General features: G+C 43.2%; 1 protein-coding gene across 1 annotated transcript in view; it reads left to right on the forward strand.

The window, feature by feature from the left end:
* The window catches only part of RXYLT1 (ribitol xylosyltransferase 1), a 51,398-nt gene extending 28,908 nt beyond the window's left edge, over positions 1 to 22,490 (forward strand). The window contains exons 5-6 of the mRNA XM_069229119.1: positions 11,433 to 11,603; positions 21,887 to 22,490. Coding sequence (XP_069085220.1) covers positions 11,433 to 11,603; positions 21,887 to 22,307 — 592 coding nt within the window. The 3' untranslated portion in view covers positions 22,308 to 22,490. The remainder of the gene's footprint in view (positions 1 to 11,432; positions 11,604 to 21,886) is intronic.
* The last annotated feature ends 3,164 nt before the right edge of the window (positions 22,491 to 25,654 follow it).

Consider the following 25,654-nt stretch of genomic DNA (forward strand, 5'->3'; position numbering starts at 1 on the left):
TTCTCCCCCACGTGCGGAGCAAGGCTTTGTGGGTCTGACTATTGACTTAACGACTAAGATAATAGAAACCTATGTGACCCAATTTAAAGATTCCTTAAGAATGGAACTGGCACCACTAATGTCTGATATAATGATTTGGATTTAAAAATAGCGTCACTCAAGGAACTGTCATCACTAGCAAGGAAGAATAGTTATTTATCAGCTCCTGCTCCATCCTCTACCCCTGTGCACTAAACACGGGGAAGCCCCAAATACCCATCAGTCGCAGCAACTATTTGCCCACAGAAAGTAGCAAAAGGTGAAAATCAACTGGGCAATTTAGAGCTGCAGCTTAAAAGCAAATGAGGGTCACAGGAGGTATATGTAAGACTAAATCAGTCCAGCCCACACAGTGACTCTGAGAAAACTGTATCAAAGTACCCCCACCTTCTCCGGAGTGCACTCCTTATTTAATTGTCCTCAGTGACGTCCCAGAAATTCTTACCGGTGCAATTGAAAGCCATTGGTCCTTGAAAAATAAGTCTGTGCATTGGATAAAAAAGAATTCAAGATGGCCTCACAATATAGTCCAAGATATCATCTCGGTAAGAAGAACCCCATGGCTTGGCATTCACCCAAAAGATTGTGCAGGATACTGCGTACTGATGAATTTTGAAACACCCATGCTAGTACGCTCTAAGGTGTTTAAAGATCCCACCCATGACAGCAGAGAAAATAAAAGCCGACCCTTTGTGCTGTTTTTATAGGCCTTTGTCATCTCTCACACTACTTAGTGGATTAGTAAATTCCCAAGGCACAATCCTGGATATCATTGGTCAATCAATTTTCGACATGCCAACTACTAATCCCTTTGGGCCACTAACATCCCTGGACACCCAAGACTGGCAGTGGCTGCACAATGCATCCGCCAAGGTTGAATTCACATCAAAAGCGGCATCCAAAGGAGGTGAGGCAATCCCGTCTTCCCCACCGGATGCAGACTCAATCAGTGTTAAAGGAGACGGCAGCTATTTTCCACACATACCCTCCTTGGTAAATACATAATCTGGAGGTGTTGATCTATCTTCAAGGCCAGACGAACAATCAGGTGCATTTGGACCCCTTTGTAACAGCCCCATCGTCTTCAACTGAAACCGAAGGGTCATGCCCCCATTTACCTGTTACGTACTCATTACCAACTATACCCCAAACCCAGGAGGCCTTGATAGTAGACTATTGCCATAGCGGCCAAAAAGTTATTGTCGCTGCTGCATACACCATCTTTCTTAGAACATCATAGGCCTCAATCCTTACCTGTAAGCACCAGACTGGATGGAATATATTGATCAATTTGATGTTTGTTTGTTCCAAGTGGCATTGAACCTTTTTTATTAATTGGGTTGTGCTACGTACTATATAAATGCTCAACTGTCCGTTCGCGGTAGACCATCTGGGGCTTTTGATTTGGGCAAGAATAGATCTAAATTTGCGTATTGTGACTCTAGAACTTGATTCATTAGCTATCCTGGGCCTAAAGATTTGCTCTCCAGAAGGGTCTTGAACGTATTTGTATTATATCTACTGTAGACCCAGAAGCAGGAGTACATAATCACCAACCTTTACAGTCTTGCAACGCTCTAAGTACAATTAGTCCTAAAGATTTGATAATCATACGGGGATATTTTAATATAAAATTTGAACCCATATATATCTATCATATTATCCTCCTGGAGGAGGATGAGTGCTGGGGCATACCCTCTCTCATCTCCAAATGTTTTGTCCAAAGCTCGGTATCGGCTATGCAGGTTCTCTGCCTTATGTTATCCAGTAGGCTGAGAGCTTGTAATGGTAGATCTGTATCTGACAGGCAGGGAGCTCCTACTTTCAGAAAAGGTCTGTCACCCTCCAGATTGGACTATATTCTGATTAACCCCTTCCATGCCTGGAACAAGCTGGTCTCCTCCAGGCACACAATTGCCGTCTGCCTGGGACAAGACCAGCTCGTCCTGCACCCGGCCACGCTCCCCCCATCGGTCCCCCAGTCGGGGATGGAAGTGACATTTGTAGATGGTGCGCTGACGTCATCAGAGGTCACGCTGGAAGCATGCTTCAGCGCGATCCTGGAAGAGAAATGCTTCTCTGGGCACAAACCCATTTTGTCATACTTGCGCATAAGGGGAGCAGCGCCTTGGGTAAGGGCCGCACCCCGGGGGGGGCAATTTTTTTTTAAGCCTTTTCTACCCCCAGGGGGGCAGAAGCCTCTAGACACCAGGGATAGCTATATATATATATATATTATATATATATTTTTTTTACTTTGTTTGCTCCCCTAGGGTGGGGGGCAAATTATATTTAGGCCATTTCTGCCCCCCATGGCGGCAGATCTGCCTATTTTTGTTAGGCCAGTCTGCCCCCAGGGGGGCAGAAACCACTAGACACCAGGGATTGGGGTGTGTGTATGTATGTGTTTTGTTTGGGGGGGGGGGGCAGCCCCTTGGGCAAGGGTCGCTCCCCATGGGGGCACATTACTGTTGGCTATATCTGCCCCCCTTGGGGAAGATCGAGCTATTTTTGGAAGGCCCACCAGAGACCAGGGAAGATTTTTTTTCTTCTTCTAAATAAGAGGGTGGGGTATGGCCATACCCTCACCCCAAATAAATGGGGCCAAAGTTGTTATGCCCACCAGTGGGCAGATTGGGCAACTACCCCCGATCCACACTCCGGTGGGGGGTCAGAAAGCCTACTAGATGCCAGGGAATTAAAAAAAAAAAAGTGGGGTGGTGGCTACCAACCAGTATGGTCCTGGTTATGCCCCCACCCCAACTGAAGGGGGCAATAGTTTCTCAGCTCTCCCCCTCACATTAAAACATCTCATCCCACGGCAAACAAGAAGACATTTGATTATTTTGGGTTTTGGTTTTACATTTGGGCAATATGAGCTTGGTAACTTTCAAAATCGTCCCACTTGGAATGGTGAGGGCTGCACTTTTTGGACTTTTGGACACTGCCTTGTAGAAAAATCCACATGACCTAGACACATCTGAAAACTAAACACCTGGTTGATTCCAGAGTGGTGTGCTTCACATGGACCTGCACCATATTCTTACCCTCAGTGCCTTGCAAACCTCAAACTTTGCTGGAAATCACACATTTTCCCCACATTTTTGTGATGGAACCTTCCGGAATCTGCAGGAATCCACAAACTTCCTACCACCCAACATTGTCTCATCTATACAGATAAAAATTCTGCTGCATTTGTCTTCCTAAAAATGTTTTTTTTCAAACTCCCCTTTTGGACCCACTTTGCTTCCCGCTCACTTTTGACATGTTTTTGGCTATTCCCTGTCACAGGCACTTGGCCCACCTACACAAGTGAGGTATCATTTTTACCGGGAGGCTGAGGGGAACGTTGGGTGGTAGGAAATTTGTCCCAGTGCGGTGATCACACAGAGAAATGTGGGGACTATATGATTTTTTTAAAGCTAAATTTGAGGTTTGCTGAGGATTCTGGGTAAGAAAACATTGGGGGATCCACGCAAGTCACACGTCACAGGACTCCCTCGGGTGTCTAGTTTTCAGAAATGTCTGGGTTTCGTAGGTTTCCCTAGATGGCTGCTGAGCCCAGGACCAAAAACGCAGGTGCCCCTCCTCTCCCACCCCAACCCCCGCAAAAAACAGGTAGTTTTGTATTTGATCATTTTTATGTGTCCGGATAGTGTTTTGGGGCATTTCCTGTTGAGGGTGCTAGGCCTACCCACAGAAGTGAGGTACCATTTCTATTGGGAGACTTGGGGAATGCGGGGTGGAAGGAAATTTGTGGCTCCTCTCAGATTCCTGAACTTTCTGTTACTGAAATGAGAGGAAAAAGTGTTTTCTTTGGCTAAATTTTGAGGTTTTCAAAGGATCCTAGGTAACAGAACCTGGTAAGAGCCCCACAAGTCACCCCATCTTGGATTCCCCTAGGTGTCTAGTTTTTAATAATGCGCAGGTTTGCTAGGTTTCCCTAGGTGCCGGCTGAGCTAGAGGCCAAAATCTACAGCTAGGCACTTTACAAAAAACACGTCCGATTTCAATGTAAAAATGTGATGTGTCCATGTTGCATTTCCTGTTGCGAGCATTAGGCCTACCCACGCAAGTGAGGTACCATTTTTATCGGGAGACTTGGGGGGAACACAGAATAGCAAAACAAGTGTTATTGCCCCTTGTCTTTCTCTACATTTTTACCTTCCAAATGTAAGACAGTGTGTAAAAAAGATTTCTATTTGAGAAATGCCCTGTAATTCACATGCTAATATGGGCACCCCGGAATTCAGAGATGTGCAAATAACCACTGCTTCTCAACACCTTATCTTGTGCCCATTTTGGAAATACAAAGGTTTTCTTGATACCTATTTTTCACTCTTCATATTTCAGCAAATGAATTGCTGTATACCCGGTATAGAATGAATACCCATTGCAAGGTGCAGCTCATTTTTTGGCTCTGGGTACCTAGGGTTCTTGATGAACCTACAAGCCCTATATATCACGCAACCAGAAGAGTCTAGCAGATGTAACGGTATATTGCTTTAAAAAACTTGACATCGCAGGAAAAAGTTGCAGAGTAAAACGTGGAGAAAAATGGCTGGTTTGTTTTCACCTCAATTTCAATATTTTTTCAATTCAGCTGTTATTTTCTGTAGGAAACCCTTGTAGGATCTACACAAATTACCCCTTACTGAATTCAAAATTTTGTCTACTTTTCAGAAATGTCTAGCTTTCCGGGATCCAGCATTGGTTTCATACCCAATTCTGTCACTAACTGGAAGGAGGCTGAAAACACAAAAATAGTAAAAATGGGGTATGTCCCAGTAAAATGATGCCAAAATTGGGTTTTCTGATTCAAGTCTGCCTGTTCCAGAAAGCTGGGAAGATGGTGATTTTAGCACCGCAAATCCTTTGTTGATGCTATTTTCAGGGAACAAACCACAAGCCTTCTTCTGCAGCCCTTTTTTTCACTTTTTTGTGAAAAAAACAAAATTTGCGCTGTATTTCAGCTAATCTCTTAGTGTCCTTCAGGGGAACCCACAAACTCTGGGTACCTCTAGAATCCCTAGGATGTTTGGGAAAAAGGGACGCAAATTTGGCGTGGGTAGCTAATGTGGAAAAAAGTTATGAGGGCCTAAGCGCGAACTGCCCCAAAAAGCCAAAAAAAGGCCTGGCACCTGACGGGGAAAAGGCCTGGCAGCGAAGGGGATAAAGTCTCAAGGTGGCATATGCAGGTAGACTTTAAGATCTTTCATAGGGAGGAGAGAGATCACTATCCTCTCCATGCCAAAATTGCAATGGGCTGGACTGCCGTCTCCTTTCTCCCATTGCCTCCAACTGTCATTCCAGTAGTAGGGAACTATCGTAGGTCCAATATATGGGTCCTTAGTCTTGGGGAACCTTGAGATTGGAACAGAGCTATATAATTATTTTGTGAAAAAGTTAATAATGCAAACTCTATAATAGATAAACATACTGATTTGGTAGAATTCTTGAAATTGATCTTGACCATACCCTCAACAACGAAATCTGTGGTCAAGACCCACAGTAGGAAAATAATTTATGGTACTTGAAAGACTGTCGCAAAGCTAAAAAAAAAATAAACATAGTTGATGCACTTAAACGTAAAAGCATGCAAGAGGTGCGCACATTAGGAGGTGCATACAAAAATAGGACATAATCAGCACAGCAAGCATGGGAGGATGCCTGTTGGACGATATAGTACTAACTGCAAAGAAGGTGGATAATTGTCTGTTCTGGAAAACCTTTGCCCATGGGAGCAGGTCCTCAAGCCCACAGTTTGATTGCTATCTCAATCCAGGGGCCTGGTTAGATTCTTTCACCAAATTATATGAACAGGTCTCCCTAGAGTTAGCAGTGCCTTCCTGCTCCCTTGAGATCAATGTTCTGCTGCCCTCCATTTTTCACTTGAAGACATTAGGGAAGCAATTGCTGCTATGAAGCCAGATAAGGCCCCTGGACCAGATAAAATCCCAGGAGATTTACTGCACCCTGATAACTCTGTATGGGTGCCCTATGTTAATTGCCTGACAAATGCTATTGCCACAGGAGCTCTAATCCCCAGTACATACAAAGGGGTGGAAATTATTCCCATTTTTAAAAATAGTGGGAGACCTGCTAATTAATAGAAGTGCGTGGGGAACTCTACCCCACTGGCAGAGCTACATGAGTTTTTGGAACTCCACACTCCACTTAAAGCGCAGAGTAGTCCAAAAACTCCACTAGCTTTGCCAGCGGAGCAGAGCTCACCCGGTGTGCGTTGCAGCCCAGTATGAGCTACAAAGAGCAAGCGCAGACATAACTGGGCTGCAGCGTGCACCTGGGCACAGAGGGAGGCAGTCATTGCCAGAGAGAGACTCATGACCATTGGATGACGAGGAGAGGAGGACCCCCATGGAAGACCCAAGTAAGGCCTTGTCTCTTTTTATCCTTTTTTGTGCACACTTGTTCACATACAAGGACAGAAATGGCAGCTTTTGCTGCCTACGTCCCTAGCCTCAATTCAGGCCAGGGCCGTAGGCAGTGAAAGCTGCCGTTTCAGGCCTCTTGTGCACTGGCCTTTTCTGTGTGCACTGCACACGGGGCAGGCTGGTGCACAACAGGCCTGGCTGCTTTCGCTGCCTACGGCCCTGGCCTTAATTCATTCCAGGGCCTTGGCAGTGAAAGAAAGCTGCCATTTCAGGCCTCTTGTGCACCGGCCTGTCCCATGCACACGGGACAGACCGATGCACAAGAGGCCTGAAATGGCAGCTTTCACTGCCAAGGCCCTCTCCTCAATGTGCCCGATCTCGGAAGTGCTAAGCAGGGTCTGGCCTGGCTGACCAGGCCCGAGACCGCTTAGCGCTTCAGAGATTGGGCACATTCAGGACTCCGCAGGTCATGGAACTCTGCCTCTGCGGAATTTCAAAGATTTTTTTTTTTTCAATTCTGCGAACTACACCCAGGCCTGGTAATAAACCTTCTAGATTCTGTCCAGAAAGTTCATGTAAGACAGCTGGATTGAGGAAATAAGTATTATGACTCCATATCAAGCAGAGTTTAGGCCCAAAGTCAGTATTATTGACCAAGTCTTAAGGCAGCTAATCATTATTTGGGAATATACCAAACTTAGAGCGGGTCACAGCTATATTGCCTTTGTGGACCTCAAGGCAGCCTTCAATATGGTTCCTAGAGGATTGCTTTGGTAATCCTTAAAAGATTTAAGGGTTCTGGAATCCATTCTTCCTCAACTCATAAGCCTCCCCCATAACAACTATGCCCAAGTTCGATGGGGTCCCCAGGGCAACTAACTGATAAAATCCCAATATGTAGTGGGGTAAGGCAGGGATGCGTATTACCCCCACTCTAGTCTGCCTATATGTTAATGATATAGTGGAGACTCTTTCGCAGGGTAATACAGGTACACCAAAACTGGGTGGGCATAGTGTGACCGCTCTATTATTTGCTGATGACGCCCTCCTGATCTCACGGACCCCCAAGGGATTGCAGCAAACTCTGGTAAAATTTAGTACCTTTTGTGTTACCAAGGGCCTGGAGATTATTTTTTTAAATAGAAGTTGATGGCAGTTAGATCTCATAAATCATTTAAGCAAACTTTGTCCCTGGGTAACAAAAGTTTGGACCGCGTCTTTAACATCGAGTATCTGGGTATAATGCTTGATGGCAGGCTTTTATGGTCTCCCCATATACAGAAGAGAAAGGTGGAGGCTCAGTATCAAGCCTCGGCGATTTATAAGAAATTTCAGGGAACATCCTCCAGAGCATTACTTCCAGCCCTTGAATTATTTAAACTAAAGGCCCAATCTGCTGCCCTTTATGGGGCTGGAATTTGGGTCTATTTGAATGTAGAGCCACTCACTCTAATCAAAAATAAGTTTGTACGCTCACTCCTCCATCTCCCTAAGAGCACCCCATTAACATCTATTTTCCCTGATGTTTCCCTAAAAAGAGTGGAGGAACTTGCTAAATTAAGGCTCCGATTATACTGGGTGAGGATTTGGACCACGGAATAGCTCAGGCCAAATTGGAGTGCACTAAAGTAACTCTTAACCCTTGATATCTACTATACCTTCCCGTGGTTCAAATACATCCAGTCTTGGTTTGACAAGATTGGCCTTGATTTCTATGGGACAGATCCCGAGCTGTTGATGGCGTCCTAAAAAACTCAGTTAAAAATCTGTTACTGGGAGTGTACCCAGGCCAACCTCCATTGTAACCCTTCCCTTGGCAAACTTACAAATCAATTTCTGCTATTCAAAGATGCCCCTTTTTTAATCATTGTTAGACATTCCAGAGCAGCAATTAGCAAAAACTCTATATCTAAAATTCTGTTATTGCACACTTCAAATTGGAGCATTTATAACATATTGGAAAGCTAGGGGAAATGATGCTCCCATGCATGACTGAATCTTTTGCCCCCTGCTGGCCATTGAAAACATACCTCGTGTGCTATTCTTCTGCCCAGCTCACAAAAAGCCCGGACAGGAATGGATACACCCACTGGGGAAATCCTTTGGTATTCGGAGGCACATAGAGGTCTCAACGTTATTGAAGGTTGATACATCTACTCATACGGTTTTACTGTAAGTAACCATCTCTTTGCAGTGTAGCTGATCAGAAAAGGGAAGGGCTTAAGATTTTAGGCTATAGCATAATGCTCTTACCAGAGACGCCCTGCACTTTAAGAGTATGACTTTCTAAGACATTTGACTGCCCTTCGGAGATTATTCATGAAGGATGCAAGTGTGCCATCCTATGTTAGAGGTATTTATATTGTATTAGTAGACGGTATAGCAGATGGAAATGAGAAGTCCCGTATACATGGTATTACTGTATCCTAAAGAGAATTACTTTTGCGTCTAGTCACCAGTTGAATGTACAATAGTTTTATATAAAAAAAAGTTGTACTGTCATTTTAGCTGTTTTAATGGAGTATTGTAAATATAGATTTATAATCAAAAATGAAATATGTGTATAGTTTATGGACAATCATGTTTTATGGAATTAATTTTTCCGAAATAAACTTTATGAATAAATGAAAATATTTGATAAGAACATGTGCACCAGTAGCGTTAGCACTGTGTGCTTAAGTTAAACAGCATTCCTGAGCGGGAGCCACGACGTATCTCTTTAAAGAATCTTCATATTTAGACTCTTATTGCCGTGTTTGCCTCAGGAAAAGAAACACGAACCTTGGATATACAACAAAAGGACGAGTGATTTTTGATGGTAGAACAACCTTGGTGAGTCTGGCTGCTAGAGATGGGCTCATTGCCTCTTATTGCTATGGGTTTGTGGCTACATTTAACAGGACTTTGAGGCGCAGCAGAACGTCTTTGACCTGCACTTTAATGCTTTGTTTGGTGTCCAAGCACACAACAGAATCATAAGGTCAAAAGTAAAGTCAGATGCCTCAAAGTCCACGTACCTGGAGAAGAGAGAATCTTTGTCTTCGGGGACATCGGATTACAAGTAGTATTTTGAAATTATTATTAATGTTGAAACAGACCTGTGTCAACAAAATCCCAATTATTTCTCTGACCTTCTCGCCAGTCAGCGCTTATGTGGCGGTTATGATATCCTGGTGCCTCTTAGTTTGAAAGGACATAACATCTGATGCGTGGCTGTTGAACAGAGGTGAAGACTGACGTTCATTACAATGCCATACCAAGCCAATACCATACCAAGCCAGTACCATGCAGCTCGTCTGTCTTAAATGCCAGAAGAGGTCGCCATGATGGCAACACGTGCGGGGTGGGCAGAGTGCCTAAGAAACAGTGAAGATAAGGTCCGTTTCCTTTTATGGAAAAAATAAATACAACTAAAGGGGTAAGATGTTGTCTAGATTTAAGATTTGTGAACAACTTCTTCAAAAAAGCTTAGAATGTTTGATTAGTGAATTTTTAAATACAATGGACAATTGCAAGAAGATTAGCTTTGTATGGTAGTTCTCAGAGTGAATTCCACATTTCAAATTGAACAGTGCACCAGAGTTTTTTGATGCGCCAGCGGGGAACTAGAACTTACCAGTACAAAGTCCCTCTATTCGGCCTGAAACCAGACCTGTTTGTCTTCTCATAGTGCATGGTTGCAATTCATAAAAAAAAATATATTACTACACCTTCAAAAGATCCCAGGGGAACTCCACTACTATGTCCTCTGCTACTCCTTCAGCCACTCATCTCTGTTAACTGAGAAAAATCATCCATGATCACCTTCATAAATGCCTCATCACTGGAACCGATTTTGGACACATAGGGTGGAAAAATGTTGTTTTGAGGAAAGCTTGTCATCCTGTCTTCAGCGACACTGTGCATTCATTATTGACACTCATTGTCTGACAGTGAGGACACTGTTCTTGCACCTTTCTTGTACTATACACCAGGGGCAGGTGAAGGTCCCTGCTGTAGTGCCTCTTACACCCCTAGTCCTAAGCCTCTGGGAACCGAGAAGACAAAGACAAAAGGTCTTCAGACAGAGTACAAAAGTGTATGCTAAGGTAAAGCAAGAGAAAGAGTCTTAACAGGAGTTCTCTTTCATGAGTAGAAGACATAAGAGGCCTTCATCTCTGATATGCGCCTGATTGACCGCAGAACATGACATCTGAAAGCAGTGGCCACTCCTTGAGCAAAGGCCTCTATTTCAACTTTATTTCAGGGAAATACTGGTATCCCGCTGACAATGTTCCACCACCACTTCCAGCTGCTAATAGGCGAGTCAGGCAGGAATATTGCAAATGAGATTGCAGCATCTCCAGTTCTATCCTTACCAGTATTCCCTAAGCAACACCTATGAAAGAATCAGGAGGCTGCACACGCTTTGTGATTTTTGCATGGCCTAGCATTGTGAAAGGATGGTGGTGGTTTGACAGTGAGGCCCACACGGTCAAAACTGATGAGAACTCTTTTCTACCCAGGGCTCCAAAACACCTTGGTAGCCCTTAGGATTACCTTCCAAGGAGAGTACAGGGAATTATTTTAAAACAAGTGCAACTCTTATTTTTGCATGGTTGCTATGGCATCCTGTATGTATTCCATGATCTGCCAACTATTGTCAAGGCAAGAGTACCAACGAAGCAGCTTGGTGATCCAATTAGAGTGCACTTGTATCTAAAGCCATGAGACGCCAGTGAAAAAGTACAGAACCCAACTGCTCCAGGATACATTGAAAAGGTTCCAGTGGTACTTCATGAAAAGATTGAAATAGCAACAATTGCAAATTATCTCTCTCTAAAATGCAGGGCAACGCATGAGCAGGTAAACCTGGAGACTTAGGGTGCTGTGAAACTCATTGTATCCCACGTGAACTGTAATGAGCGATGTGTTGCATTTTAACACAGACCTATAATTGCCACAGTTTACTTTTCCATACTCGGGTGTCTAAAATTGGGTGTGAATTTGCTGTTACAGATACAGGAAGTTTCCAGTTGTGGAGCCTAATTGGTCAATGCTGCGCGCATCCAGACCTTTCCTCTGCAATTTTCTAGGAACTATTTATAAGAATTCCTCCAGGGAGGTCCTAATGGAAGTTTTGAAAAAAGATGGACTCGATAAACTTTGTTGGATTGCAGTCCGAGAAGAGTAAGTCTACATTTCGTCTTATTCATTATTCATGTTTTTTTTAAATAAAGATAAAACAAATCATTTGCGATAACTTCCATCTATATAGAAATTTTAGAATTCCTTTTCTACGATTGAAATCAAAATAAATGTATGTAATGAAGCAATGTTAATTTTGTATTTCAAAGCAGTCAGCCTTTATGAACCCTTACAATGATGAAGGTTTAAATGCTTTTATGTGTGGGGCAGGCCATAAAGAATTCAATTTTTGTTATGGTTTAAAAAAAATAGCATGTTCTGCCTACAGAAAAGTCAGTCTTTGTAGTGCTGTAGACAACACGGTGCATGTGCTTAATACAGTTACATTCATTTCAGCAGTATTGCATGGTTAAAAATACTTAAACACCTCATTGCAACTCAAAACTGTGAAATAAGGTCTATCTTACTTGACCCTTCCTGCCCCTTTACATGTAGCTGTGGTGAAAAGGGACTTGTAATAAATCCCTAAAACTTGAAATCCCAATGGTATGAAACTATTGAAAAACAGGTGATCTCAGCCTCTTCGAGAGGATTACCTCTTAATTCTATCAGCTTTCACTTTGCTGTCCACCATACACACTTGTTTTGATGATATCTGTAGCTAGTCATCTTAAATAATGTGAATCGATTTGTATTTGGTTTGAACACCCCATATGTGTTATATGTACACATGTTCCTCATAGGAAGCCTTAGTGGTATTTTGAAGTTAGGAAAATGGCAAATAAATGTTCCAAAATTAGGATATGGAAGAGAAACTCGAAAAGGTAAGTGTATTTTCCTTAACATATTTACCAGCTGTGGAAATTAAAGGTAACTTTAAACTGTCTAACAGACATGTATTTCCCCTCAAGCATCTCCTTGAGATCAGGTGTGGGATTTATTTTCAGGTAGTATTCAGTCACTTTTTTGCTTGACGTTGGTGCATGATCTGTGAATATAATATATCGAAGGCCACTGGAATTATGCGGCAGGGGACGGCCAAATTATGGGCGATTGTTGAGTAGATTGTGTAGTAAGAAATGGCGAATTATGTGGTATAATGATCACAATTTGTGGTAGCATTATTTCATTATTTTTACATTTGTTCACACTGCGTGGGCAATGGTTGCACCTCATTAGCACCAGTTTAATACCCAAATATAGCAATCATTAACAGAAGAGTAACCAGTCAACCTTTGCAAAGGGCCTTCTACTGCATGGCAAGATGTGCATTTTTAGCAACTTTCGAACCGTTTGATAGCAATCCAGTGGCTGAGCCCTAGACCCCGATGATTCAGGCTTGAAGGGATGACTTGATAGATTGGGGTGTAGAGGAAACACACATGCAACTGACTAGATGAGACAACAGGGTGGTGGATGACCTGCCTGCATGGCGGGGGGAGGATGAAGCAGATGTTAACAGCTGTATTGGAGGATACTACGCACTCTTGAGCATAGGATCTATATGTTCAGTGAGAAGTAGCCCTGACTGGAACAGTCCTAGCAGAAAACTAGGAATACTGTCCACAAACACCACAGGTTGAGACACACAATGTTCCAAATGTGACACCTTATTGAGGCTCTTCTTGCTGCCTAATAATTCAACAATACACGGAAGCTGGCGGGGTGGAAACGGGTGGGTGGGGGAGTTGTTCTGGGCACACACACCCTGATTTCAGTATTTTTTTATTTTATTTATTTTATTTTTCATTTTTCGTTTACAAACTATTGGTGGACAGTTATTATCTTTAGCGGCTACGTGTTGCATTACACAGGATGGTAGAAATTATTCTTGCAATTGAGATATGAAGTGTGATGACAAACATATACTGTTGCTGGTCAATGTGTGCCACTATCACGGATGTGGTGTGATGACTGTAACTGTTGAAAAGCCAATAAAAATTACATTAAAAAAGCTTTTGAACCGTTTGAGCTAAAAACAATTTTATTGGTAAAATCTGCCGATTATGCAGAAAATTATGATTTATGTGGCAAATACACAATCTATAATTGTACAAAAAACGCCCCAACTGCACAATCACGTAATTCCAGTGACCCCGGTTATACTTAAACAAACTACTGTTCCCCAAAATCTTATTAGCTTAAGTGTTTATTGCCAGAAAACTTAAAAAAAGAGTCATTCTCTGTCTTCTCACATAAACATTGCCCTTATTTAAGAACTACCCAAGGTCGATAGAATGCCCATCTTTTACATTGTTCTGCAGGGATAATGGGATGACTGAGTGGAGGATTAACTGGTTATACACATAGGCAAGACTGAGGCCACCCAAAGCCTGGTGTGGTCTTCAGTACTATCTTACACTGGATCTGAATTCTTACAGGCAGCATCTGTCTACCAAGAGCACGAGTACTATGTGCCAAAAGCAAGCAGCATATTTCTGCGTTTGGGCCATCGTTTTGTTCCCTAAGTAAAGCTGTAAAACAATGATGACTTAAGCCTGTCTTGATCAGTCCACATTTCAACATGTTCTGATGTATGTTCTTGCCCGGCTCTGCTTACTCATACGCGTCTATACTTGAAACACAACTGTTAGCAAAGGAAGAAGTGTTGCAGTAGTAGAGTGGCCTGATCAGGGGGATGGCCCTTAGTACTTGTATCGTGTTTAATGGCTGGTTTCAGTGTATTTGAACCTGCCTTTCATTTCACCTATGCTGTAAGGCTATGCTGTCTGAGATAGAAGTTTTCCTGTAGGTTGTTATTGGTAGCGCATATTACCAATATCCATGTATTCGATCTTATTAATGTCATTTATGAGTCAGGAGTCTACACTGACATCATATTACATGTTTAGGTTTTGTAGTTCTATATTTTGTGTGCTGTTTCTTGCATTACTTTGGTTGAACATCTGTGATTCATGAACCTGTATTAGGAGCCAGACGTCACCTCGTGAAATATGGATTTTCAACTAGTGTTGAACATAGAATAAACATTCTAGACGTGTGATGTAACAAAATGTGTGCTACCAAACTTTAAGATGATCTTAACCATTTCTCATGGGCACATCTTTTATTCTCTATAGCAATGGATGTGAAGCACAGTATTTATTCAAGGAATTGAATTGTTGAATTTGTTATTTTTTTAACACTTCTGATCGACACAAGTCTGGTATATATGAAAATACCCTTTTTGTGCTTACCATGTATGTACCATAACGGATGCATGTACTGTTGAAAGGTCATGTTGTTCTTAACGTCTGGTAGAAAGATAATGGATCATTGAAATTGTAGGGTAGACAATGATAGAACAATAGGGGCCATGTATCCATAGCTCACTTTGGAAGTATGTAGACCTGAGGATAGGCATCTAGCAAGGCTATAGTGTAAAACTTTTAAATCAGTCTGAATTTAGATCTTCTAAAAAGATGGAATGTAATATTTAGATTCTTTACCTGAGTTCTGACATGCCGTTACAGGAAATAAAGGTTAATCTAATTTGCAATGGTACCATCCAGTGCGTGCGTCTGTGAATAGAGTTCTAATGAAACTGAGCTTCATAAAAAATAAAATATGCATACGTTTGAATTCAGCACAGGGTCTCATTGACAAAACAATCCGAAAAGTACTCACATAGGTTTGCTTCGGAATTTAGAGTAAATGCCCCTCTGTTTGGAAATTCACAAAGGTTTCGTGGGGGCCAGGGAACTTGGAGCAGTGGCAGGTTTCCATTAGTATTTGTATAATACCTGTGTGAACTACCATTTTCGACTATGGGAAGACATTGACCTATGAGAAAATGTTTTGCATTTCGATTGCCCTACACTTTAAAACTTTCTTTGTTTTCCCTGCAGGAAAACATATGTTCGATGGCATCTGTCGCTGTAGATACACATGTTCTGCATAGCTCGCCATCTGGTGTTGGGTCGGAGTGTTACAAGTTGTTTTTCTTCGAAGAAGTCTTTCGAGTCACGGGACCGAGTGACTCCTCCTTCTGTCTCCATTGCGCATGGGCGTCGACTCCATCTTCGATTGTTTTCTTTCCGCCATCGGGTTCGGACGTGTTCCTGTCGCTCCGAGTTTCGGAACGGAAAGTTAGTAGATTTCGGAAGATTTTCGTCGGTATTGTTGCGTTCGGGATCGGCGTAGTTAGATTCAACACCGCATCGAAGATCGACGCGCTCCGGTGCCCTTCGGGGTACTTTTCGATCCCCCGTCGGGGCCTGGTCGGCCCGACCGTGTGTCCAACACCGCCGATGGAACGGACCCCGTTCCGTTTTTGTCCCAAATGCCACAACAAATACCCGTATACAGACCAACATTTGGTCTGTAACCTGTGCCTGTCACCTGAGCACAGTGAGGAGACTTGCGAAGCCTGTCGCGCGTTCCGGTCCCGAAAGACACTCCGTGACCGTCGAGCCAGGAGACTTCAGATGGCGTCCACGCCGACAGCGCACCGAGAGTTCGAGGAACAAGAGGAAGAAGAAACCTTTTCGATCCACGAATCGGACTCCGAGGAATTCGACGATCAAAGAACCGTGAGTAAGACGTCGAAAACAACACATAAGAAAAGTGACAAGGCCCAGGGGACACCACTGCCACCAGACCATGGCTCCACCCATAAGTTCGGTGACCGACCATCGGCACCGAACAAGGCCCAAACAGTGCTGAGATCGTCCGACTCCGGTCGAGACACCGGCACGCAGCCTTCTCGGGATCGAGAAAGTGCTGGAGAGAAGCAACGACACCGAGATAGCGGTGTAGAAACGGCTCGACGCCGAGACAGCGGCACCGACGAAGATCGACGCCGAGAGGTTTCGACTCTAAAAAAGAAAAAAGCCACCTCGGAGCCGAAAAAAGATACAGGCAGGGTTCCGGTGCCGAAACAACCCGTAACCGACCCAGGTCCAGGCTCTTATACAGAGGAGCAATCACTGTCCTCTCAGATGCGAAAGCATAGGTTTGAGGAAGAGCTGCAATCCACCGAAGTGTACCATACGCAAAAACGTATTTTCATACAGCAGGGAACAGGAAAAATAAGTACCCTTCCCCCTATTAGGAGAAAAAGGAGACTGGAGTTTCAAACAGACCAGGCGCCACACACAAAGATGGTGAAAAAGGTGACTCCGCCACCCTCTCCTCCACCTGTAATTAACGTCTCACCGACGCAAACTCCGTCACATTCCCCGGCTCACACCACCATGAGCCAAGGTGACCAAGATCAAGACGCTTGGGACTTATATGACGCCCCAGTGTCGGACAACAGTCCGGAGGCATATCCAACAAAGCCCTCACCACCTGAAGACAGCACAGCATATTCTCAAGTGGTGGCTAGAGCAGCACAATTCCACAACGTAAACCTCCACTCAGAACAAGTCGAGGATGACTTTTTATTCAACACCCTCTCCTCCACCCACAGCTCCTACCAAAGCCTGCCTATGCTGCCAGGTATGCTTCGGCACGCAAAGGAAATCTTCAAGGAGCCGGTCAAAAGTAGGGCAATAACGCCAAGGGTGGAAAAGAAATATAAAGCACCTCCTACAGACCCTGTTTTCATCACCACACAGCTGCCACCAGATTCCGTCGTAGTGGGAGCAGCTCGGAAAAGAGCCAACTCCCACACATCTGGGGACGCACCACCCCCAGATAAAGAGAGCCGCAAGTTCGATGCAGCTGGGAAAAGGGTCGCAGTACAAGCTGCAAACCAGTGGCGCATCGCTAACTCTCAAGCACTACTTGCGCGCTATGACAGAGCCCATTGGGATGAGATGCAACACCTCATCGAGCATCTACCCAAGGAACTTCAAAAAAGGGCAAAGCAGGTGGTTGAGGAAGGAAAGAACATATCAAATAACCAGATACGATCTTCTATGGACGCAGCAGACACAGCTGCAAGAACAATTAATACATCTGTGACCATTAGAAGGCACGCATGGCTAAGAACGTCTGGGTTCAAACCAGAGATACAGCAGGCAGTGCTCAATATGCCATTCAACGAAAAACAACTGTTCGGACCAGAAGTGGACACGGCAATCGAAAAACTTAAAAAAGACACTGACACTGCTAAAGCCATGAGCGTACTCTACTCCCCGCAGAGCAGAGGAACCTACAGCACCTTCCGCAAGACACCCTTTAGAGGGGGTTTTTGGGGTCAGGCCACACAAGCCAGCACCTCGCAGGCAACACCGTCCAGCTACCAGGGACAGTACAGGGGAGGCTTTCGGGGCCAATACAGAGGAGGGCAATTCCCTAGGAATAGAGGAAAATTTCAAAGCCCCAAGACCCCTACAACCAAGCAGTGACTCAGATGTCACTCACCCCCTCCACACAACACCAGTGGGGGGAAGAATAGGTCAATATTACAAAGCATGGGAGGAAATAATTACAGACACTTGGGTCTTAGCAATTATCCAACATGGTTATTGCATAGAATTCCTACAATTCCCTCCAAACATACCACCAAAAGCACAAAAATTTTCAAAACAACATTCCGACCTTCTGGAAATAGAAGTTCAAGCACTATTGCAAAAGAATGCAATCGAATTAGTACCAAACACACAAACAAACACAGGAGTCTATTCACTGTACTTCTTAATACCCAAAAAGGACAAAACACTGAGACCAATCCTAGACCTCAGAATACTAAACACCTACATCAAATCAGACCACTTTCACATGGTCACGCTACAAGAGGTGTTACCATTGCTAAAACTACAGGACTACATGACAACCTTAGACCTCAAAGACGCGTATTTCCATATACCAATACATCCATCTCACAGAAAATACCTACGGTTCGTATTCAAAGGAATACATTACCAATTCAAAGTATTGCCTTTTGGTTTAGCAACCGCACCAAGAGTCTTTACAAAATGTCTAGCAGTAGTGGCTGCACACATCAGAAGGCAGCAAATACATGTATTCCCGTATCTAGACGATTGGCTAATCAAAACCAATTCACTAACAAAGTGCTTACAACACACAAATCAAATCATACAAACCCTCTACAAGCTAGGTTTCACCGTCAACTTTGCAAAATCCAACATTTTGCCGTGCAAAATACAACAATACCTGGGAGCCATAATAGACACAACAAAAGGAGTAGCCACTCCAAGTCCACAAAGAATTCAAAATTTCAATAAGATCATACAACGCATGTATCCAACACAAACAATACAAGCAAAGATGATATTACAACTCCTAGGCATGATGTCTTCATGCATAGCCATTGTCCCGAACGCAAGACTACACATGAGGCCCTTACAACAGTGCCTAGCATCACAATGGTCACAAGCACAGGGTCACCTTCTAGATCTGGTGTTGATAGACCGCCAAACTTACCTCTCGCTTCTATGGTGGAACAGTATAAATTTAAACAAAGGGCGGCCATTCCAAGACCCAGTGCCACAATACGTAATAACAACAGATGCCTCCATGACAGGGTGGTGAGCACACCTCGATCAACACAGCATACAAGGACAATGGAACGTACATCAAACAAAACTGCATATAAATCACCTAGAAATGCTAGCAGTTTTTCACGCATTGCGGGCTTTCCAACCAATTATAACTCACAAATACATTCTTGTCAAAACAGACAACATGACAACTATGTATTATCTAAACAAACAGGGGGGGACACACTCAACGCAGTTGAGTCTTCTAGCACAGAAAATATGGCGGTGGGCAATTCACAACCACATTCGCCTAATAGCGCAGTTTATTCCAGGGATCCAGAATCAACTTGCAGACAATCTCTCTCGAGATCACCAACAAGTCCACGAATGGGAAATTCACCCCCAAGTTCTAAACACTTACTTCAGACTCTGGGGAACACCTCAAATAGACTTGTTTGCAACAAGAGAGAACGCAAAATGCCAAAACATCACATCCAGATACCCACACAGGCAGTCCCAAGGCAATGCCCTATGGATGAACTGGTCAGGGATATTTGCCTACGCTTTTCCTCCTCTCCCTCTCCTTCCTTATCTGGTAAACAAATTGAGTCAAAACAAACTCAAACTCATTTTAATAGCACCAACTTGGGCAAGGCAACCCTGGTACACAACACTGCTAGACCTATCAGTAGTACCCCACATCAAATTGCCCAACAGGCCGGATCTGTTAACACAACACAACCAACAGATCAGACATCCAGATCCAGCATCACTGAATCTAGCAATCTGGCTCCTGAAATCCTAGAATTCGGACACTTACAACTTACCCAAGAATGTATGGAAGTCATAAAGCAAGCCAGAAGGCCGTCCACTAGGCACTGCTATGCAAGTAAATGGAAGAGGTTTGTCTGCTACTGCCATCATAATCAGATCCAACCTATACACGCAACTCCAAAGGATGTAGTGGGTTACTTGCTTCACTTACAGAAATCTAGCCTAGCCTTCTCTTCCATTAAAATACACCTTGCGGCAATATCTGCATACCTGCAGACTACCTATTCAACTTCCCTATATAGGATTCCAGTCATTAAAGCATTCATGGAAGGGCTTAGAAGAATTATACCACCAAGAACACCACCTGTTCCTTCATGGAACTTAAATGTTGTCTTAACAAGACTCATGGGTCAACCTTTTGAACCCATGCACTCTTGCGAAATACAGTTCCTCACCTGGAAGGTTGCATTTCTCATCGCCATTACATCTCTAAGAAGAGTAAGCGAAATTCAGGCGTTTACAATACAAGAACCTTTTATACAGCTACACAAAAATAAAGTCGTCCTAAGGACTAATCCTAAATTTTTACCAAAGGTTATTTCACCGTTCCACCTAAATCAAACAGTGGAACTACCAGTGTTCTTTCCACAGCCAGATTCCGTAGCTGAGAGGGCACTACATACATTAGATGTCAAAAGAGCATTAATGTACTACATTGACAGAACGAAAAACATCAGAAAGACTAAACAACTATTTATTGCATTCCAAAAACCTCATGCAGGAAACCCAATATCAAAACAAGGTATAGCCAGATGGATAGTTAAATGCATCCAAATCTGCTACCTTAAAGCAAAACGACAGCTGCCCATTACACCAAGGGCACACTCAACCAGAAAAAAAGGTGCTACCATGGCTTTTCTAGGAAACATCCCAATGCAAGAAATATGTAAGGCAGCCACATGGTCTACGCCACACACGTTCACCAAGCACTACTGTGTAGACGTGCTATCCGCACAGCAAGCCACAGTAGGTCAAGCCGTGTTAAGAACGTTATTTCAAACCACTTCCATTCCTACAGGCTGAACCACCGCTTTTTGGGAGATAACTGCTTACTAGTCTATGCAGAACATGTGTATCTACAGCGACAGATGCCATTGAACTGAAAATGTCACTTACCCAGTGTACATCTGTTCGTGGCATCAGTCGCTGGAGATTCACATGTGCCCACCCACCTCCCCGGGAGCCTGTAGCAATTCGGAAGTTAGCTTCAACTTTGTATATTTGTATATATATTATTTTAGCCTTAAATAGGTACATACTTAGTCACTCCATTGCATGGGCACTATTACTACAACACAACTCCTACCTCACCCTCTGCGGGGAAAACAATCGAAGATGGAGTCGACGCCCATGCACAATGGAGACAGAAGGAGAAGTCACTCGGTCCCGTGACTCGAAAAACTTCTTCGAAGAAAAACAACTTGTAACACTCCGACCCAACACCAGATGGCGAGCTATGCAGAACATGTGAATCTCCAGCGACTGATGCCACGAACAGATGTACACTGGGTAAGTCACATTTTCATTTCCCCATGAAGAAATCCCTTCATCAGAACTGCCACCAATTTTGAAACTGTTCCTCTCCCATTCCCACCTTGAAATGCCCTTGACAGGAGTATGTCTGACCATTTCAGGATGGGACTGGGCCATGTATCAGGGGGATAACGCAGACCCCTGCGGCAACCCTTGAAGGGGGCCAGTTCAGCCCAATGAATATTTTTGGGATATGGGAGACTCGGGGACCCCTGTCTGTAGGGAGGCCCTGTCATTTTGTGTTACACCACTGTCATGTCGAAGTTATGAATGGCCACAAACAAGTATGTTCCCATTCCTAAAGATGTATGTTGGAGAAAATCTTTGTACAAATGTAAAACACAGTTTTGCGTCGGGCAAACCAGGCTTTACTTCCTAAAAAAGGCAATTTGCATGTGTAAGGTGAACAGGTGCGTGCAAGTTCCTTTGTGTATCGGGCCAGTAGTACTCTGGTTGAAGTATTGTACATCATTTGTTCATTCCGCACTAGTGCTTTGTGTTTGCGGCAGATACTATTACTTTGCCATATTTTGTAAACTGATTTCATTGTTCGTATCTTTTCAACAGATGGCAGCCCAAAGAAACCAATGAATCGTTAAGGAGCTATCAGGATGCATTGTTACAGAGCGACCTTACGCTTAGCCCAGTTGGCATCAACACAGAATGCTATAGGATTTACGAAGCCTGTTCCTGTGGCTCTGTTCCAGTTGTGGAAGACGTAATGACACCAGGGCAATGTGGTAATTCTTCTTCCTCCCGCAGTGCACCACTGCAACTTCTGAAGTCCATGGGGGCCCCTTTTATCTTCATTAAAAACTGGGCTGAACTTCCAGCCATTTTGGAAAAAGAGAAAACTATGAGCTTGAATGATAAGATCGAACGCAGGAAGAAGCTCCTTGAGTGGTACAGACATTTCAAAGCACAACTCAGACTCAAGTTTACCCGGGCACTAGAAGAGTCCTTTTTGCCACAGACAAAAGAAGGTTAGAATCCTTCGGGTTGATCACGCACAGTGAAAGGTTTGACTGTCTGGGCATCTGTGGTATTCTTTGAAACACATTCAACTTTCATTGAAATGGAACAAAATGCAGCAATCTTTGTGGGACTGGAATAATGTGACGAAGGAAACGTTATTGTTTATTGTGCATTAAATCATAGTTTTGTATGTTAATTTTGTTTTCTTTCATTACTAAAACAACCGGGCCCAGGGCTCGCTTCCTGCTGACTTTATAATCCAGTGGTTATTTATTTTTTTAACTGCATTTTTGCATTTTACAAATTTGAGTGGACTCAAGATGGTTTGGAGCTCTCCCTCGTCTGTTTCCTTCCCACGTTTTGGGTTTAAATCCGCATACGTTTGATTCTTCTGCAAATGCATGCCTGAGTAACTTTGGCACGAGCGTGCACAGTGACCTCTCAATCGTTTACATTGCAAGAGACAAGAATGAAGTCCCTCAGTGGTGTCCAAAAGGTTGTGTAGGTACAGTATAGCTTAGCCACCTCTGTTACTGTATGCCTGCCAGGATTCCTCTTTCTAGAAAACTGCTTTTCAATATGTTGCCAGACAGGCAGGCTGTTTGGGGATCCAGTGCCTACTTTGTAAAAGAATGAGTGCTGATGCCCAAAGCTCAGAAGCCATGGACAGAGCTGTCAGTTGTCTGTGTGCCAGATACCGCGGCTGGATAGCCCTGAGTCCGCCTCGTGTCTCTTTAATCCAGGAGCAGACACTCCTTGCCTCTTTATCTTGCTCTTCCTGGTTTCTGCTTTCCACCTCCATGACGCCTTTCTTTTTCCTCCTTCTTTCAACTTTGTGTTTTTTGCACTCAGTAAATGTCTGATTCAGAAATATAAGTGCCAGTTTCCAAAACAAAGTGCTGGTGGGCCCCAATGGCAAACACTGGCTCATATAAAGCTCCAAGGGTATCCTGCTTTAAAGTTTGAAATATTTATTCAGGAAAAAAGTCCCTCGGTAAATGCGAACCTCGTTTACCACTGTACTCTAAGTAGAAATAGGGAGTGCAATTACAAAGTCAAACGCGTCTCACCTTTGGACATTGTTTAAACATCTTCAGCTTAACAAAGTGAATAGCAAAGTGTAACGAAAGAGAGCCCTGCACAACAACAGCAGGATAATGGTCCTACTGTCGCTTAGGGACTTAAGCATCCGTTGCCCATAGATGTGCCCTAATGGAGGAGACCGACGTTAGGGGGTTATGGACAGTGTGCGGCATCCAGGCTATGGCTAATGTATTGCTATACATGGTGTCTGAAATTGTGGGGGGGCGCAGTAAAGGGACTAACAATGTTGATTCTCACCCTCACAACTAGACCCTGACCATTAGCAGTTGTACTAGGGACACCCTTGTTTGACCACCAAACGTACTAATGAGCTGTTAAGTCTTACAAATCTGGAAGAACATCTCGATCAAGTAGAACTAACGAGCTTAGCTTTTTTTTGCCTGACATCCTTCAGCCCTAAGTGTCCAGCTATGGGAATATTAGAAACACACAAGACTGTCTGAAGTTTATGAATAGGCTTTTCCCTACCTAAGGAGACAGAACTACTATGAAGGCTTGGCTCGACAAAAGCCAGAGAACCTCTGAGCTCAGCCCTGGCAAAGACAAGAAACATATAGAGCATTGACCTGGCAATCTGTAACCAGTGCACCCCATGGATACTCGGGGGACTCCTGAGTTATCCCTACAGAGTATTTATCGTAGCTGCCTTTAGCTAGTCCAAGTCTGAGCTTGCTCTGTTGACACGCTTAGACTGTCCCCACAGAGCATTAAACCTAGGATGTAGTAACTTCTGCATACATGTAGTGTTAGCGTATCATTCCTTATTTGGTCTTTTATTATTAATTTATAAGGGGACACATTATAGGTCGATGGGCCTTTTAACTACACTTAGTGATTCCATCGTAAGTTCCTACTCAATGCAAATACATCATCATAATAAAAAAACATCGACAAATCGCTTTAGACTCATTAATTGTCACGCACTATGACCTATTTTGTCATGAATAACCACACCGTTTGGTAAAAGTTAGAATGTTTATTTCCCTAAATTAACGATGCTAGTATCACGCAACTTAAAACCAAATGGTATACATACATAAACAACACCTGTTGACTATATCTTCTAAACAATCTCAATTTAGCTAAGGCCTTGACTGTTCGGCATTCCAAAATCACGGTACAAATCAACAACAAGAGTAACTGGGCATTAGAAATGGCATACATTTATATTCAGTAAATGAACAATACAAATTATTTTTTTGTAGTTTTAGCATCTTCAGTGCCTTCCTATCTATCCTTTAGATTAGAATAGCATGTTTGGGCTTCATGCAAAAACAGTTTTAGTCAAAGTTAATTTGGAAAACATCCAACTATGGCTCTAACAAAGTAGCGGTTGGTACATAAAAACAAAAAATACAACCAAGACCATAGCATTTTGTTATACTTCTCCTCAATATGGATCGGCAAGCTGCGATTCTCTTTGTCAGTTGGACATCCGTGTGGTCTTCTTCATCAAAGGGACAGTGAAAGGAAATGTTTCAGACACAGGGGTCTCTAAGCCAATCTTAACCATTTAAGAAGCAATCTCTAAGGCACAGCATCAATCACTTAGCCATCAAGATTTAAAGTTAAGAATAAAGTAATCAGGAACTGCTCAGCTCCCAAAACATAATAGAATGAACATGCCTCTCCTCTGTGCAGTTGGGCTAAGTTATAATCACCTAAAGAACTTCCCACATTGCAATTGGTCTGAAAATCGTATGTTTACAGTCAATCTAGTTAGAACTAACCCCCACATCAAAGATCTAACTAAACTGTCGTTCACATGTCGATGATTGGCTCCTCTTCTCCTGTTCCCTTCTTCATGCTTGTCAGGTAACAATTTTGAAACACTTGGTACTCAAGTCAGTGCATCCATTGTTGGTTCCTGGGAATGCTGCTGTCTCACGCATCAACTTAACATTGTAACGAATACTAATACAGAACATTCTAGCAAGCAGTTCTCGTGAGAATATTAAGGAATTCTGCTAACAGTTGGTCAACACAGTGAAAAAATAAACCTCTATTTTTCTGAACATACATTCCCACGATTTTATTCAAACATTACAGTTTAATGTGAGGCTGTGCAAACTAAGCCCAAACCTCGCTAACTTAAGGCCTACAATTAATAAGCAAATACATAACATCAAATCATTAATAAAACATACTATTATAATTTCCCTACACATACACTTAGAATAATAATTAATATGCATCTTCTAAAAGCATTTATGCATTTTACAGCGGCCACTCAAGTGGGCACGTTTTCCATGTCAC

Source organism: Pleurodeles waltl, chromosome 4_1 (genome assembly GCF_031143425.1).
Source record: "Pleurodeles waltl isolate 20211129_DDA chromosome 4_1, aPleWal1.hap1.20221129, whole genome shotgun sequence".
NCBI lineage: Eukaryota > Metazoa > Chordata > Amphibia > Caudata > Salamandridae > Pleurodeles > Pleurodeles waltl.